The following is a 15,274-nucleotide window of genomic DNA, read 5'->3' as shown; positions in this document are numbered from 1 at the left end:
CTTCCTGTCTGGCTACCAGCCAAACAGTGTCTATTTAAAATATAATTGACAAATTAGAGAAGTGTCCCACACCAATAAGCATTCACTTGACCATTCAGTTTCTGTGAAATCATGTTGGGCATGAAAGTTAGCCAAAGACGGTGACATTTGACATCCTATATAAATTACTAGACCATAGAAATAAACATTCCTGCTTCCAAGTGAAATCCTAGTCTAGGTATGGTGACACATTTCTGTAATGCCATAACTCAGTAGATTAAGGCAGGAGAATCATTATAAGTTCTAGGCTAGTCTGATACACATAACAAGTAGTTGGGACTACATAATGAGACCTTACCTCAAAGAAAAATTTTAAAAAGAAGCATAAATTAAATAATATTTAGCCTTACATTTTATTTAAAATAACAAGAAAAATACAATCAAAACTATGTCCAAAAATTCAGAAGAGTACTTTGAGATATATCCAATAAAATATGATATGATATATAATATGATAATTATAATGCTGTGGTAGGATACTAAATCTATTTTCTGATTACATCTCTCCCATGAATTAAAAACAATGTCTATAATTTCTTGGCAGTGTTAAGAAGATAAATAATAAGCAGCTACCAGTAGACTGGGAAACTAGAAAATGGTTGCCTCAAATTTTGTTTGAGAGTCGCTATCAACCTGATGAGATCTGGAGAAAGTACTCAAGTGTAGGAACCCATAGCTGGTTCAAGATTAAAGCTGCTGATTATGATAGGGACAGAGACTGAGGTTAGGCTGGTGCCAGGAAATTCCCTAAATATGAACCAGAGTCTCCCTCCCTAAATTCTGTCAGAAGGGGACCTTAGACATACATACTTCTAGCTGTGTGAAACAATTTGAAATCCAGAAACAGGTGTTTCACTTCATTTGGCACTCTAGCACAGAGAGGTTTTGTGACCCATTGTCATAATCATCATCCTCAGACTTGTATGTAGGTGTCAATCTAGCAACAGTTGGTTGAGTGTAAATTTTGCTACCCATACTTCCCTAGCCCTTGCCTCATAATACCGTATCCTTCCTCCTCCTTGAGTCTGGCGCTTGCTGACTAGCCCATCTAGCTGAATAGGTGAGCTCCAGGTTTATTTAGAGAGTCTATCCCCCAAGTAAGACAAAGGATGTTTGAGGAAGATACTTGATGTCAACCTTTCTCTCTCTCTCTCTCTCTCTCTCTCTCTCTCACACACACACACACACACACACACACACACACACACACACACACACACCTGCACATACATAAACATGAACACACACACATAACCCAACCAAAAAAAAAAAAGAATTTGTAATTATACAGAAAAGACACAAAAGTAATTGCTTTGTCTGAAATCGATGCTCTCCAGTTTTACTAGATGGCCCTGTATTTCACTTTCTTTAAATCTAAGGAACCAAAAACACTCATTCAATGGGAACAGTGAGCTCATGTGCTCAGATATACTTCCATATGTATGTCTGTTTGCATGCACGCACACACATACACACACACACACACATGCTTGCACACACATGTAGGTAAGCATGGGGTTGCTTTTTCCCCTGAGCAGCATGCTGCTCGAGAAATGTGAAGAACGGTGAAGGAAAGCAGCGTATGTGGTGACGTGTGCTGTGAATGAGCCTGAGAATCGGCCTGGCTGGGTCTGTGAAACCCGGAAAAGGTTCTGCAGGAAATGTGGCTTGAATGTAGGATAGCTAGGGTTAAGAAATCTATTAGGACAGAAATAACTAGGAACTAGGCCAGGGGTGAAATGAAGGTTCCAGATGGAGGTGGATGCTGTCTGTCAAATGGCAACAGACATTCAAAGTAGATGTTAAAAGTAAGAGAATTTTTGGTAAAATCTTGGTTTGAAAAAACATCTCCCCTCCCATTGTCTTTTACCCAGTGATGCATGACACCATGGAGAAACCATGCTGGCTTTGTCATCTTCTAGCTTACCTAGAAGAATGGCTTGTTGATGTGAAGAGATTCAGATGTGTACCTGAGTTGTTATTTTTAACAATAATTGTCAGTGGAAAACTAATTAGTTCATATAATTAATCTTTTATAAATGAATGCTCGGGAGTAATTTAATAAAGATTTCTTAATGCAAAGCCAAAAGTATTTCCAGAATAAGATGCACTAGAAATAAGATTTCTGAGTATTAAAAAAATCTTCTGTAATATTTATAGGCTTGAGTTAAAAGAAAAAGAAATTGTGCAAAGTTTAAAATGTGTGAGTCAATTAGAAAGTGAAAAGCTGTATTGCTGTTTTGGTTTGATTCTATACTGTCACTCTTACTGTTGAAGTTTGCGTTAATGAGTTGGGACAGTAGAGCAGGCCTTGCATTTTATGTGGGCTTTACCCAGACTTTACAAAGGAAAAAAAAAAGAGATCAACTCCACTGCCCCTCTTATTCCCCTTGCCTGGTGTTTCCTTTCTTTTGATATTTATTTATTTATTGCCAATTCTGGAGTTAAGCTGTGTGTTTCTGAATTACCAAGAGATGGCAGCACTTTAGAATTTTTCAGGGCACTGTAGTCTTAACATCACAAACCGGCTTTCAGCTCTCCCCAAACCCAAGCCCTACAATCCTTATTTTCTAATCACAAAGGGTTACCCCCAGACAGTGAGCTGAGCTCAAAGCCCAGTGTTAATGACATCAGTCTGCTTGAGCACTGTGCTGCCAGGGTCTGGCCTTGCTGTCCCTTGAACTCTGAAAGCAGTTACCTGAATTTGGCTTGAAGCACTGAACCAGTTCCCTCCTGAGCAACAGGTGCCCCCTCATGCTGTCCGGTCACCCTTCATTCTGGGAAGTGACTTGGTTAGATATTGGGAATGAAAAGATCAACCATGTGACTTGAATTTGAAATCCGAATAGCATTTTGACTACAGACACAGCCACTACAGAGCTTGTGTCTGAACACTTATCTACAAAAGATGCTCGCATGGACTTCAAGACCATTTCAATTTTTATGAGCCATAATTTGGCAATATCTAAGCCTTCTTGCCAACATCAACATGTGTCAAAGACTTCCCTCAACTGGCTTGGGTTCTCTCATGATAAAGCTAAATACATCAGTCAAAACAAATATGGAAACTCAAAACAAAATGATGTAGAGTCTTCATATCAAAGTATCAGTCTTAGAATAGTATCCCCATTTTCAAGAGTCTGGGTGAAATAATAATCAACAAACTGCCATGATCGTGGTTACGTGATTTTAAGGATAAAGCTAAAAACTCATCTTGACCTTCCAGAAATTGAGGCAGATGATGGTGGAGTCCATGACCCAGCAGTCAAATGCCTTCTCCTTTAATTCTTTCTCAGAAGCCCTCGACATGCTCCACAATCTCGCTCTTTGGCTATCAGCCTTGGGAAGGAAGCTTAAGGAATGTAGATTTTCAGTTAGACACAGTGCTGCTTTAAAGCATTAGACTTGTGTCAAGAGGAAAGGGGAAAAGGAGGGTTAGCCTCATCCAAAAGCTTTGCTTACTGATCTAGAAGGGGGTCTGCTGATAGAGACAGCTAGAAATCCTCCAGTGCTAATAGCACTTAAAGTCAGATGGCAGCATCCCTGGGGCTCTGGGTCATAGGTGTACACAAAGAATAACCCAATATAGATTGCAAAACAGGAGGGAAGGCTGACAGGAGATCAGCAAATCGGCACAGTGTCCCTCAGACAGATTGGGCTCAGTGGCCCACAGATGCACAGGGGACAGCAAGAAAAGTCATGGAAATAGATGTGATTCAGTAACTCCCGACAGTCAGGGAAAGAGGTGGATTTCACTTTGATCTGTGCCGGAGTGGTGTGGGCATTTTAAGGAAAGAATGAGATAGAGGGGAGAGCAGGGGTTCAGTGGATCAGTAGAAAATGGTGAAAGGCCAGGGCGTACAAATGCCAGAAGGCCAGATATGGTTGTGAACTGAGTGTATTTTACACAGTCTAGTTGAAACAGTAACCACCAAACTGCCATGATCTTGACCTTGTAACTATGAGGATAAAGATTTTAAAAAGTCTTGGGCTTTCCAGAAATGAAGGCACAGGATGGTGGTTTCCACGACTTGTTGGTAAATTAGTTTCATTTCAATTACTTCTCCAAAGGCCTCATAATTCCATCCTCCCACAGAAGCTTCTAGTTGGCTTTGCTTCAAAGGAATGACTCTTGGGTTCTTAAGAAGGATGCCTCTGGATTGTGCAACACACCTGTTCACAACTGTGAACCCTTTTAGTGACTGCTGTAATGAAGGAAGGCCAGAGTCTGTGCCTTTGAACCTCCCTTTCCCTATTCCCCACTGTGAGCCCTTTTAGTGACTGCTGTAATGAAGGAAGGCCAGAGTCTGTGCCTTTGTACCCCCCTTCCTGGAAGTGCTCACTCAACACAGTTCTCAAGCAATCAGCAACAAGTTTCTTGCCTCTTTTTTGTAGTAGATGGAGTCTACTAGAGATCCACAGCTCATCAAAATGCATAGAATAAGTGAGCCTTGGAGTACCAGAAAGGACATCCAAAGCACAACCCCTGCTTCTAAGGAACTTTCTGGAAGAGGAGGTGGAAAGATTCTAAGAATCAGAGACTGGAGTGTCTGCTGTATGACAATGTAGACATGACAGAGATGTTACACTCATGAATTCTCACCAACCTGGCTGCCTGTACAAAAGCCACAAAGACCACTGTTTACATTCTAGCATATGTGGAGGAAAATTAAAGAAGGTTTTACCCCTAGATGAAAAACTACAGGCAAGCAATGCTTGATGAGAATGAGAGATAGTTCTTCTTCCCCAAGTAGAAGCTACCAATATTAAGTAGTTATTTCTAAATACATGCATATAAGGGTAAGAGAAGGCTATGTGTGTGTGTGTCTGTGTGTGTGTCTGTGTGTGTGTATGCACCTGTGTGTGTGTTTTGGCAACCATGAACTTTCTTGGGTGTCGTTTTGCCTTCAGCATAGTGGATGCACCTTAACCTACTGCCATTTCAGCCAGCAACTGTGACTCTGCAGTCACCAGCCTGCCTCTCTGGCAGTGGCCTGGTGGCCTGAATTTTGTTCCTATAGGCACTGGCTCTGCCATTGTTGCTAAAGGTAGCTTTAACTAAATCTCTATGGTTCTATTTATAAATAAGACTTGAGATTCAAAGGCTGAGGTAAAAAACCTACTAGCTCAGAGGCTGAGTAGCACCTGGCTAACCATCTCTCCTTGCTGGCGTCTCTGAAAAAAAGTCCCCCTCCCAGTTTGCCAAACCAAAAAGGCACACCACTGGAAATTAAAATCCCTACCTACTATTTCCAGTGTGTCTCTCTATTTCTTCCCCAAAGCCTTCTGATGCTTTATGATTACTTTCTGTCAACTAGTTGCTAACTCTGCCTCTTAAGCTAAGGTTGATTTTATTTCATTAACATGAATGCAAGTTTGGGGTTCACAGTGTGATCAAATATCCCCCAAAACTTAGGCAAGAAATTTAATTGGATGATAGTGGGTGGCCATCCTAGGGCCATGGCAGCTACTATCTATGTCAGAGGCTGATCAGCTCACTACAGGTCAGAATTATTAGCTGTGAAGAATTCCATAACTTTTGGAGGTTACAAGAATATATCAAGTCAAAACATCAAGAGACAGCAAGGGTTGAAGACTGAAGTAGTCTGGGGGCAAGAAAAACTCAAGTCTTGATTCTAGCTCCCAGAGAGCATGGGTGCCTAACATTTCTCTCAATTGGGAGTGCCTGATTGGTAGAATGGATTCTGCAGATTTTCCTCTTCAAGGACTATAGCTAAGCAAGGTAAAACTAGTAAAAAAAAAAAAAAAAGTATTCTAAGCAGATCTTCCCGAGCAAATACACATGAGTAGATGTGTTTAGTGTCCTTGATGCTAAGAGTGATGGGGTACTGTGTACCAACACTGAGCGACATTAATGGAGGTTCCATTTTTCTAAATGTCGGTCTGCTCTCTGGTAATTCTTCCTCTTCTCTGTCCACTTCCTTGCATCTCTGTATTGTGTAGGACTGGCTTGGGCTTCCCCGTGCAAAATTAATTCTCCCCCAAGTACCACTCAGCAACTGCTCCCCTTTGTCTTAGTCAAATGCAACCTCTAATTTCGTCCAAAGTCTGGACTGGTCTTCCCTGGCTCTTCTAAAAATGTTAGCAGTTGGGCTTCTTTGTAAGCAATGCACTCCAAATGGGAAGGAAGGTAGAGCCCAGCCCTCCAGCCATGTGAGCAGAAAGGTCACCATTCTCGGGTTTTTCTTTGTTGCCAGTGCACAGTCTATGAGATGGAAACTATGAAGATGGTATGCCAGAGTTTCCAGGAGCACTTAGCGGAAATCGAACAGCACTTTGTGGAACAGCAGGCCCTCTTTCACAGGGACATGACAGAAGAGGAAAGGTAACTATCCAAGGCAAGCATCAAAGTAAGTACGAGGCCACACACCTGGAGCAAGGGAAGGTAATCAGGGCAGGCCAGGCGGATGAGCACGATGAAGCAGGGCTACTGAGAAATTGGCCTGCTCTTCCTTTGCTTGCACAGTCTTAGTTTTGCTTTCTCAGTGTGAAACTGAGAGAGCCATCACTGATGGGCACACTCTTAGTGAAGACTGGGGCTATGACAGGAAGGTTAGAAGAGGGGCAATCATCCAGGAGGCCGGGGAAGGCCAGCAGGATTTCTTTAATCGATAGGAATGGCACTTACATAGAAGCAAATGCTGGGGGGTTATTAGAGTTTTGCAATACGCAGTATTGTCAGAGGGGTTAAAAATATCACCAAAATGGATGCATTCCTGATCACCTGTGACTGTGAGGACAGGGTTTAACAGTAAAGGCCGTGAGGGTTATGTGTTCTTCTTGGGAAGATGGCGTCTTCTAGAGCTGCATGGTGGTCATTCTTGTCCAACGTGGTAGTTTTCTTTAAATGATGTATCTTGAAATAGGTAAACATGATACCTAAATTATACCACAATAGGATTCCTTTTAGAAGAGGGTGTGTTGGGGATGCAGCTCAATGGTAGTGTACTTGCACAAAGTACAAGCCCAAAGCTTCCCTTCCTAGCTAGATGTGTTTAGTGTTCTTGATGCTAAGTGTGATGGGGCACTGGGGAGCAGCACTGAGTGAGATTAAAGGAGGCTCCACTTTTCTAAGTGTAAGTCTTAAAATGGCGTGCAGGGTGGGGGGCCCTGTCCTAGTAACAGACTTACCTCTGCAGGCAAATCAAATAAGGAAGGCCAAAGTCTTTTTTACGCTATCTCGGGAACCAGAGAGGTGGCTCAGTGGGCCAGGGCACTTGCGGTGCCCAGCCTGACTACTGGGAGCTCCATCGAGAGAACTGCTTGCATGTTTTTCTCTGCTCACCGCTCTCCTCATACAGTGTCAGGCATAGGCATGTGCATGCACACACGCATCCACACGCACGCACACATGTGCATGCACACACGCATCCACACACACGCACACATGTGCGCACACACACTGAGAGTATGTAAGAGAGAGAAATACACATGAAACTGAGCAGAAATATCAAAGACAGGACCCACTTCATGGGAGGGACATGAAAGACTGTACCTGGCAGTGATTTTGAAATTTCCTCTTGTATCATCTTCACGCAGGGAAGAGGCTGAGGACCTGAGGACTTTACGAGAGGCCCTGAGGCAGCAGGTTGCAGAGCTGGCGTTTCAGCTAGGAGACCGAGCCCGGCAAATCAAAGAAGGGATCCTACTGGTAAGAGGTGTGGTGGGGAATGGATGCAGAGTGGATGCCGAGTCTAAATGTCCCCAGCCTGCTACTCCTGGGAGGGCTGCTTTAGATAAGAAACCAGTGGTGTGACCGTTTCAGACTGTAACACCGTCTGATGCGTGGTCAAACCAGCAGTGTAGACGGAAAGAGATTGGCCCTGCTTTGCCCATGTCCACACAGATGTCAAGCAGTGGCTGACCCCGGTGTATAGCATCTCCAGTCTTTCTCCTGCCATCTAGAGGAGAGCAAAGTACTATTAAAGTGTTAGTCCCCATGTTTCGTGTGAGAACAAGCATCCCCGAATAGCCAAGCTTGCCTTTTGAGCCAATATAGTCTACCACGACTATACCCTGCTCCTGGTTCATAGGGCCCATTACAGAACCTTTGCAGTTCATAAACACCTTTTCTTGCAAGGCTGACATAGCTATCTGGTGTAAATATGGCATGTCTTTGCCACCACCCAGGGCGGAGGAACAGTTCCGCTCCATGTCTCCCACATGCCTATAGTGGCCTGAAGAACCCTTCTTCCCTACTGGGACCTCCATTCAAGTAAAAGCAGAATTCAAGACCTCACCAAAGAAAATAATTCCATGATAAAGCAGCATGCCCCACATTTATGGGAGATACTTTTAGCATCTATTTTAAGCACAGGGGTTACTAGAGGAGAGAGTGAGGGGAGAGTAAGGCATGCTCACGTGTGGGGAGACCCATCTGGGCTCTTTTCTAGTGGGCACAGGGGCGATTTGTGTAAGGCTCCAGTTACATCTCCATAAGTTGTGAGGAGCCCCCTCCGCTTTGGAACCCTGCTCAAAGACACCAGCGCACAGCAAAGGCACAGGTTACACAGACAGAACGGGAAATGGTGCAGAAGTTAGGGAGCGCTTCTCTTCCTGAAGTTTGGTGCACAGCACCCATGCCTTCTGGCTCACAGCCACTTGTAACTCCAGCTGTAGGGAACTCAACCCTTTTCACTAGACCCCGTAGGCAACGACAAACAGATATGTACATAATTATAAATTATAAAAATAATTTTTTAAGAAATCTTGAAGATTTCCTTCTCTGAACAAACTTGTAATTTTCATGGGGGCATATTGTTTAGGGTTAAGAGTGAGAGGTGAGTAGAATCTAATGGTCCCTAAGTAAACGTAGTTTATCTATTGTCTTGTAAAATGTCTTTGGAAAACGTCCATTGTTTGGGTGAGAGGTGTAGGCTTCCTCAGTAGTGTCTGATTTTGCCGTTTTCTACAGTTCAGATCGTGAACTCACACATTTCTCCCCATGTGCCCTAAGCACTTTCAAGTGTTGTGATAAACACTTAGAGACCAAAGGGTTGGTTTGCCTTGCAAATTACAGTAGATCACCAGGGGAAGCCAGAGCAGTAACTCCGGTCAGGAACCTGGAAGCAGGAACTGAAGCCAAGACTATTTGGGATTTCTACTTAAGGTGTTGCTCTCCAAGACTTTCTCAACCTGATGTCTTATACAACTCAGGACCACCTACCCAAGGGTGCTACTGCCCACAGTGGGCTGAACCCTGCCACATTCATTATTAGGTAAGAGAAGCAGGCACTCTGATGGAGGCATTTTCTCAATTGAGAATCCTCTTCCCAGGTGACTGTAGCTTGTATCAAGCTGACAGAGAGCTAACCCATGCAGCATGTCGCCATGGCTATCTTCCTGGCCTGTTCCTTACGCGCTCCTTTTTGTCTTTTCTTTCAGCATCTAGACCGGCTCTCTGAGGAGCTACCGGAACACTGTGCAAATCTGCAACAGTGTAACTGGACAGAGAGAAGACATGGCCAGAGGTCATGTGTTCAAACCCACACTGTGGCCCCTGGTCCTGTCCTTCCTGTCAGCAGTGGGCAGCAGACTCCCAGCTCGGGGGTGAAACAGCCATTTGGTCTTGGTCACTCTGACCTTGAGATCAGAGGTGGGATGTCTGTACAGTCACTAGCTATGACAGAGTCAGGTCCTGGTCCTTCATCAAGTAGTTCTGGAGAGTAACCTCTGTTAGACCAGACAGAGTTTGATGACCTTTATACAACATGGAGACTCTCAGAGCAGCCATAACAAGGGGATCCAAATCCTATGTACACATCTATTCTATGATTAAATTCAGAGTATTTTAATATTCAATGATTACATAATAAGGAGTCAACCGGTATGTGCCTGACTGGGGTATGTTACAGTCACTGAATAGTATATGGCCTCTACCCTAATAGAGCATTTGCCCTAGTGGAAAAGACTGAATATAAACACACATATGTATCTATAATTAAAAGTCAAGATTAAAAAAAAATGGTCTCTACCCTAATAGAACATGTATCTCAATGAAGGAAGCCAAATACAAACACACATATATATTTATAATGAAAAATCAAGTTAAAAAACACTGTGACCTTATTTTATGAAAGATAAGTTTCTGAGTGTGCTCAGGTACCTGGAAGGCATGTTCAGAGATGTGATATTGCTGATGCTGGAGTCAGCTGTGAGCAAGACAGAATGTCTGTGCATCCAGAGTTGGATAAAGTGAGAGAAACGAACCAACAAATAAATCCCACTTCCCCACAGAGAGTTTGTGGATGAGACACTCTGTGATGTTGGAGGGAAGTGCCCTGGGGGCCTCATCAAGGACAACTATTAGGAAAAACTTGAAGGTAAGAAGCTGGGAGCCCTAGAGAGTTCAAGTTCAAGAGGCTGGCAGGCAGAAAAGCGTAAGGCTCACAGCCTGGGGGGTAGAGATGTCATTTTGCCAATGTGGTGGATGAGAGAGAGGATCTAAGTGAGGACCCTGGCTCCCTTCAGGTCATGGTCAGGAGTCTAAGAACATGTAGTCTTTCAAGTGCATCAAAAAGTCTCCATAAGTGGTAACCATGGATTTTACAGCATCCTAGCTACCTTTTATAATCACAAAAAGATACCTCCATGGAAACTACAGAGGAGAAGAGAGGCTGCTGGCTGCAAGCCTATTGCTTGTTGTTGTCCCTCAAGTCAAAGACAAAAGCTGTGCAGTTGTTTCCATCCGGCTTTGGGAACAGCCTGGCTCCTGCTACGGGAGAACTGCATTGAGGTGGCTGCAAAAGCCAAACAATGGCAGGAGTGAGGAACAGATGAAAAATGAAAGAGTCACAAACAACATCCTGGGCACCCCTGTTTGTGGAGCTACTTGTTTGTGGGAGAGGATGTGTGAGCAGAGGATACTTCCTTTCTAGGAACCTAAGACAATAGTTTTTTGGAAACCGTCCACTAGCCTGTTTCATTCCTTATTATCCTGCTTTGGTTGCTATGACTTCAGTGAGGTTCTGATTCCTGCGGACCATCCACTGGCTCTCCTACTGTACCTCCCAGAATGTGGACATCTCCGTTCACACATTTTCCTCAGCATCCGTATGCATAACTCAGCCTCAGTGCCAACCCCTTCCAAAACCCCAGCCTTCCATCCTCTTGCCACAACACACTCAGACTAAACCATCTGCCTTGTCTCATTGTGTCCTTGACTGGCACCTCAGGATCAGTCACCACATCACTGCCATATTTTGTCGTAGTGTGGCTTCCAGAGTTCCCCATCACCAGGTGACAGTACCATGCCTTTAGCTTTCCTCTCTCTGAGCTGCCTTGGCAACTGAGAAACTGTCTATGCCAGGCACCAATGGGGTCATGTTTCCCTGACTCGGGGAGAGGATCTAAGAAGTGATACGTCAGAGAACTAAGAGAGACATCCCAAGACTATGATTCCAGAGAAGTCTGCAGCCAAAATGTTTCTCCAGCTTGGAATCACTACCCCTTTTCCTTTCTACTGCTGACTTACTTTCTTGGACACACATCCCTCTTCTGCTTCCCACATTATGATATGACTTCTAGCCCTTAACTGACTCCTAATTGCTTTTGAATATCCTAAATTTCTTCGTTTTCTGTACTTTCAATGTTCTTCTTGCTTCAGACTTGAGCTGCATCTGCCTGCAGCATTTGAGCCTCTGCTTTCTTCCCTAGACTGCCTTGTACCCTGTCAGCCATGTGCATTATGGTCTCAAGCACTACTTTGTTTTTATGTCAATCTGAAATGCTGGTCCTCTGAGCCACCTTATATATTCCTACATCCCTTTACATCACAGACTCTGTATGCATAGATTCAACCAGTCACAGTTCAGCGATATTCAGAAAAGAATCACATATGCATTATAGACATTGCTCTTGCCATCATCCAGCTATTTTGTAACATGTATATTCTTTTATTAGACACTGCAAGTAATCTGGGGATGATTTAAAGAGTTCAAAGTATGCAGATGTGTGCGTTTCGTGCAAACACTGCATTGCTTAACATAAGGGTTATTGGGCAGAATAAATGCAGTAATTGGTTGCAGTAATTAACACAGTATCCCTCAGAGAGTAAATGCTCAATATATGTTGACTATTATTGATGCATAAGCCAACACATCAGTAAGTCCAGTGTGATTATTACCTTCATTCTGTTGAGAAGGGGGTCTGTGAGCAAAGCAGCTTACCCTGGAAGAATATTAACAAATGCCTGAGGAATGGACAAGCAGAATAAAGTAGTGCTCTCAAGAGACAGGGAAGAGGATGACCTCATCTCAGAAGCAACACCATTTCAAGCTATAGGAGGAACTATTTTGCACTTAAAAGGTAATGTGTGTGGACCATTCCAGCCATCAGGCAGATGACTTCAGATGTGAAGGAGGAGACCGAGGCCCACGGTTTGGATGAAGAAAGGCAAATGGAATCCCCAAAGAGCTACACATATAGTCAGAGACAGACCCCAGTTCTCTAACAAAGAGGATAAAAGGGAGTAAAACCTAGAAAGGCTTCTATGTCCCACCCAGAACTTTAATATCTTTAATGACTGGTGGGCTGATTGCCAAATATCACCTAGAATTCCAGTTCTTGGCCTTCACAATCAGACTGATTATAATCACCGACATTCCTGGTTTATGTAATGAACATTTTATCTCCAGTTGGTTCTGCTTTTCTGGAGGACTCTGATAGCTCAAAGATCAAAAGCTTGACTTATAAAAGGGTATGCTGAGGCCTAGGTTTGATAATAGGAAGCAATTGAACTCTGGCAATAAATCTGAGGTTTGATGCAATTTTATGACTAATTATTTGCATTTAATAAACTAAGCTCTATAGACCTCAAGGTCATCACCTATAAATTAACACAGATAGTGCTTACTCAGCCCTTAGCTGAAGCCTGGACTGTTGCCAAGGCTCAGCAAGTAAATACGGTGTTTGTCATTAGCAGGAGGACAAGAGTAAGAGGAGTAGACGCCATTGGTTGGCCATCTTACCCCTAGCTGAGTGCTTCAGTAAGGACTCTGTGTGTCTTGTCACACATCTGCACCATGAAATTCCAGAGCAGAAACTCACCTGTGCATATCACACACCACACACACACATACAACAAGACTAAACTATCAGAGGTGTGGGCACTAGAAGGGGACTAAGCTGACACTGATTCACTGATTTTCTAGAATAAAATGTATCTTTAAGACTCTGTCAACCCTGAGACTTTATGTGAAGCTCACTAATGGGCCCAACTCAACCAAAGTAACTGTTATGGTCTGCATTCTGCCTTGAGCTCGGCAGCAATCTTGCTTCAGGTTAATACTCACGGCTTAGAAAAGCTTGAAAAACTTTACACATGGACCACATTTAACTTTTGCAATGAAATATGTTCCGTTGCTTTCATATAAAATATTCTCCACCACATAAAAATCATCTTAGCAACGTTTAGCTCATAACTACTGCCATAATGTCAAGATAATAACAAGAACCCCTTTGAATTTTCTGAATGACACCAAACTCTGTTTTCTGTTTTCTCTTATATGTTGATCTTGTCCAAGTTAACTCTTGAGGAGATCTTAGATTATGTATTTGTAAACAGAAACAAATGTAAATAAAGCCATTGTCGTAACACCTTCAGGAAGTGGATAACACACACACACACACACACACACACACACACATATCCTTTACATGAAGCTGAAGCTACTTTATTTAAATAAAAAGGAAGGAGAGAGTAAACAGACTTCCAATTTAGAAATCTGCCAAGGAACAACTTGGCCTCTTCTCTGTCATATTCTAGGGATCTTTCTTGTGTGGATTTTACCCTCTGCAGATTTCAGACCTCAAAGTCGAAAGCCTTGATTAGAGGGTCTAATTTCAGAAATATCATTTGAACTTCAAGTCACATATTTTCATGGGTTTTGATATGCTTGAACAAAGACCCAAGTTGCATGATGGAGACAAAGAAAACAACCTTGGAGGTTGTTCTTATCCAGAACTTAAGGAAATACCACAAAGATTTGTGCAACGAAATTCGTGTTTTAGTGCACAGGAAGATATTCTTCAGAAGAACATCTCACAATATTTTTGTGCATTGAACAGCTAAAGAAAATCTAAAGCTTTCTTAGTTCTATTTATTTTTCTACAGAGTCAAACCTTAGTTTTCTTCAAAAGAAAATAATTTTGCTAACACTGAAGAACGAAGCCAAAAATATTCTAAAATGGCAAGATAATTTGTTCTGGAATCACTCATTCTTTGTTGAAGAAGTTATTGCTTTCTGTGAAATAAAATGGGATAAAATAAGACATTAATAAAGAGGTCAAAGAATCAAAGGTATTTCTTCTTGGGAGGAGATATTTCCAGGGTGTTTTCATGTGAAATAGCAGGTTGCATATCTAATTTCAAATTGGAATTTGAGCAACATGTAACAGCTATAAATACAAAATGTCAGATTATTCAAACTGTTGTCAAATCTCTTTTTTTGAAAATTGGAGATTGTAAATGGAAGCCATCTCTCCTTAACTCAAACTCTGCCTGTCTAATGTTTTACCTTTTTAACTAAACATCTCTACTAATTCTTTGAGAAGTTCATGCAATGTATTTTGATCATATTCACCTCTGTTCCCCACTCCTCCAAGATCCACTACTGTTTTTCAGAGCTGCCCCCAACTTTGTGTCTACATTTTATTTTGCTTTCAAATAACCTATCTTGCTCAGTTTGTACTGCCCATGCGTTCCTGGATATGGGGCCATCCGCAGAAATGTGGTTGTCATGCTAGAGTCCACACCCTTAAAGAAAACTTACTTTCCTTTTCCCAGAAGCCATCAACTGTCCACAGCTCTTCAATTAAGGGTGGAGACTTATGACTTGTACCCCCTGTGCTAGAATGGACTTTTTCTTATAAAAATATTCTTCAGGCAATCACGGCTGTTTTGAGTTCATGCGTGCAGTTGGTTTGTCATGTCCAGAAGACACAGTTTCACTCTAGTCCTTCCTGGAATCTGGCTCATATCACATTTGCACCCAATCTTATATGATGATCCCTGAGTGCTGAGTGGGGTATGGTACAGATGTGCCATTTGTAGCTAAGCAATCCTCTGACAATGTTCTCTGCCCTTTGGCCAGCTGTGAGTTCTTGGATTAACTACCACCTACTGCACAAAGAAACTTCTCTGATGAGGTGTGAAAGCTGACGTAACCTGTGTTTAGAGAAATTCAGATTTAAAGATCAGTTTGATACTGTGTCT

At 42.6% G+C, this 15,274-nt stretch overlaps 1 protein-coding gene across 1 annotated transcript in view; it reads left to right on the top strand.

The window, feature by feature from the left end:
* The window catches only part of Itprid1 (ITPR interacting domain containing 1), a 136,616-nt gene extending 121,668 nt beyond the window's left edge, over positions 1-14,948 (top strand). Inside the window, exons 14-16 of the mRNA XM_048440129.3 lie at positions 6,258-6,385; positions 7,600-7,711; positions 9,445-14,948. Of these exons, the coding sequence (XP_048296086.3) occupies positions 6,258-6,385; positions 7,600-7,711; positions 9,445-9,729 (525 nt within the window). The 3' untranslated portion in view covers positions 9,730-14,948. The remainder of the gene's footprint in view (positions 1-6,257; positions 6,386-7,599; positions 7,712-9,444) is intronic.
* Positions 14,949-15,274: the final 326 nt, after the last annotated feature.

The sequence above is a fragment of the Myodes glareolus genome, chromosome 6 (genome assembly GCF_982192425.1).
Source record: "Myodes glareolus chromosome 6, mMyoGla1.1, whole genome shotgun sequence".
NCBI classification, from domain to species: domain Eukaryota; kingdom Metazoa; phylum Chordata; class Mammalia; order Rodentia; family Cricetidae; genus Myodes; species Myodes glareolus.
The sequence above is the reverse complement of the archived record's forward strand: the minus strand, read 5'-3'. Positions and strand labels throughout refer to the sequence as shown.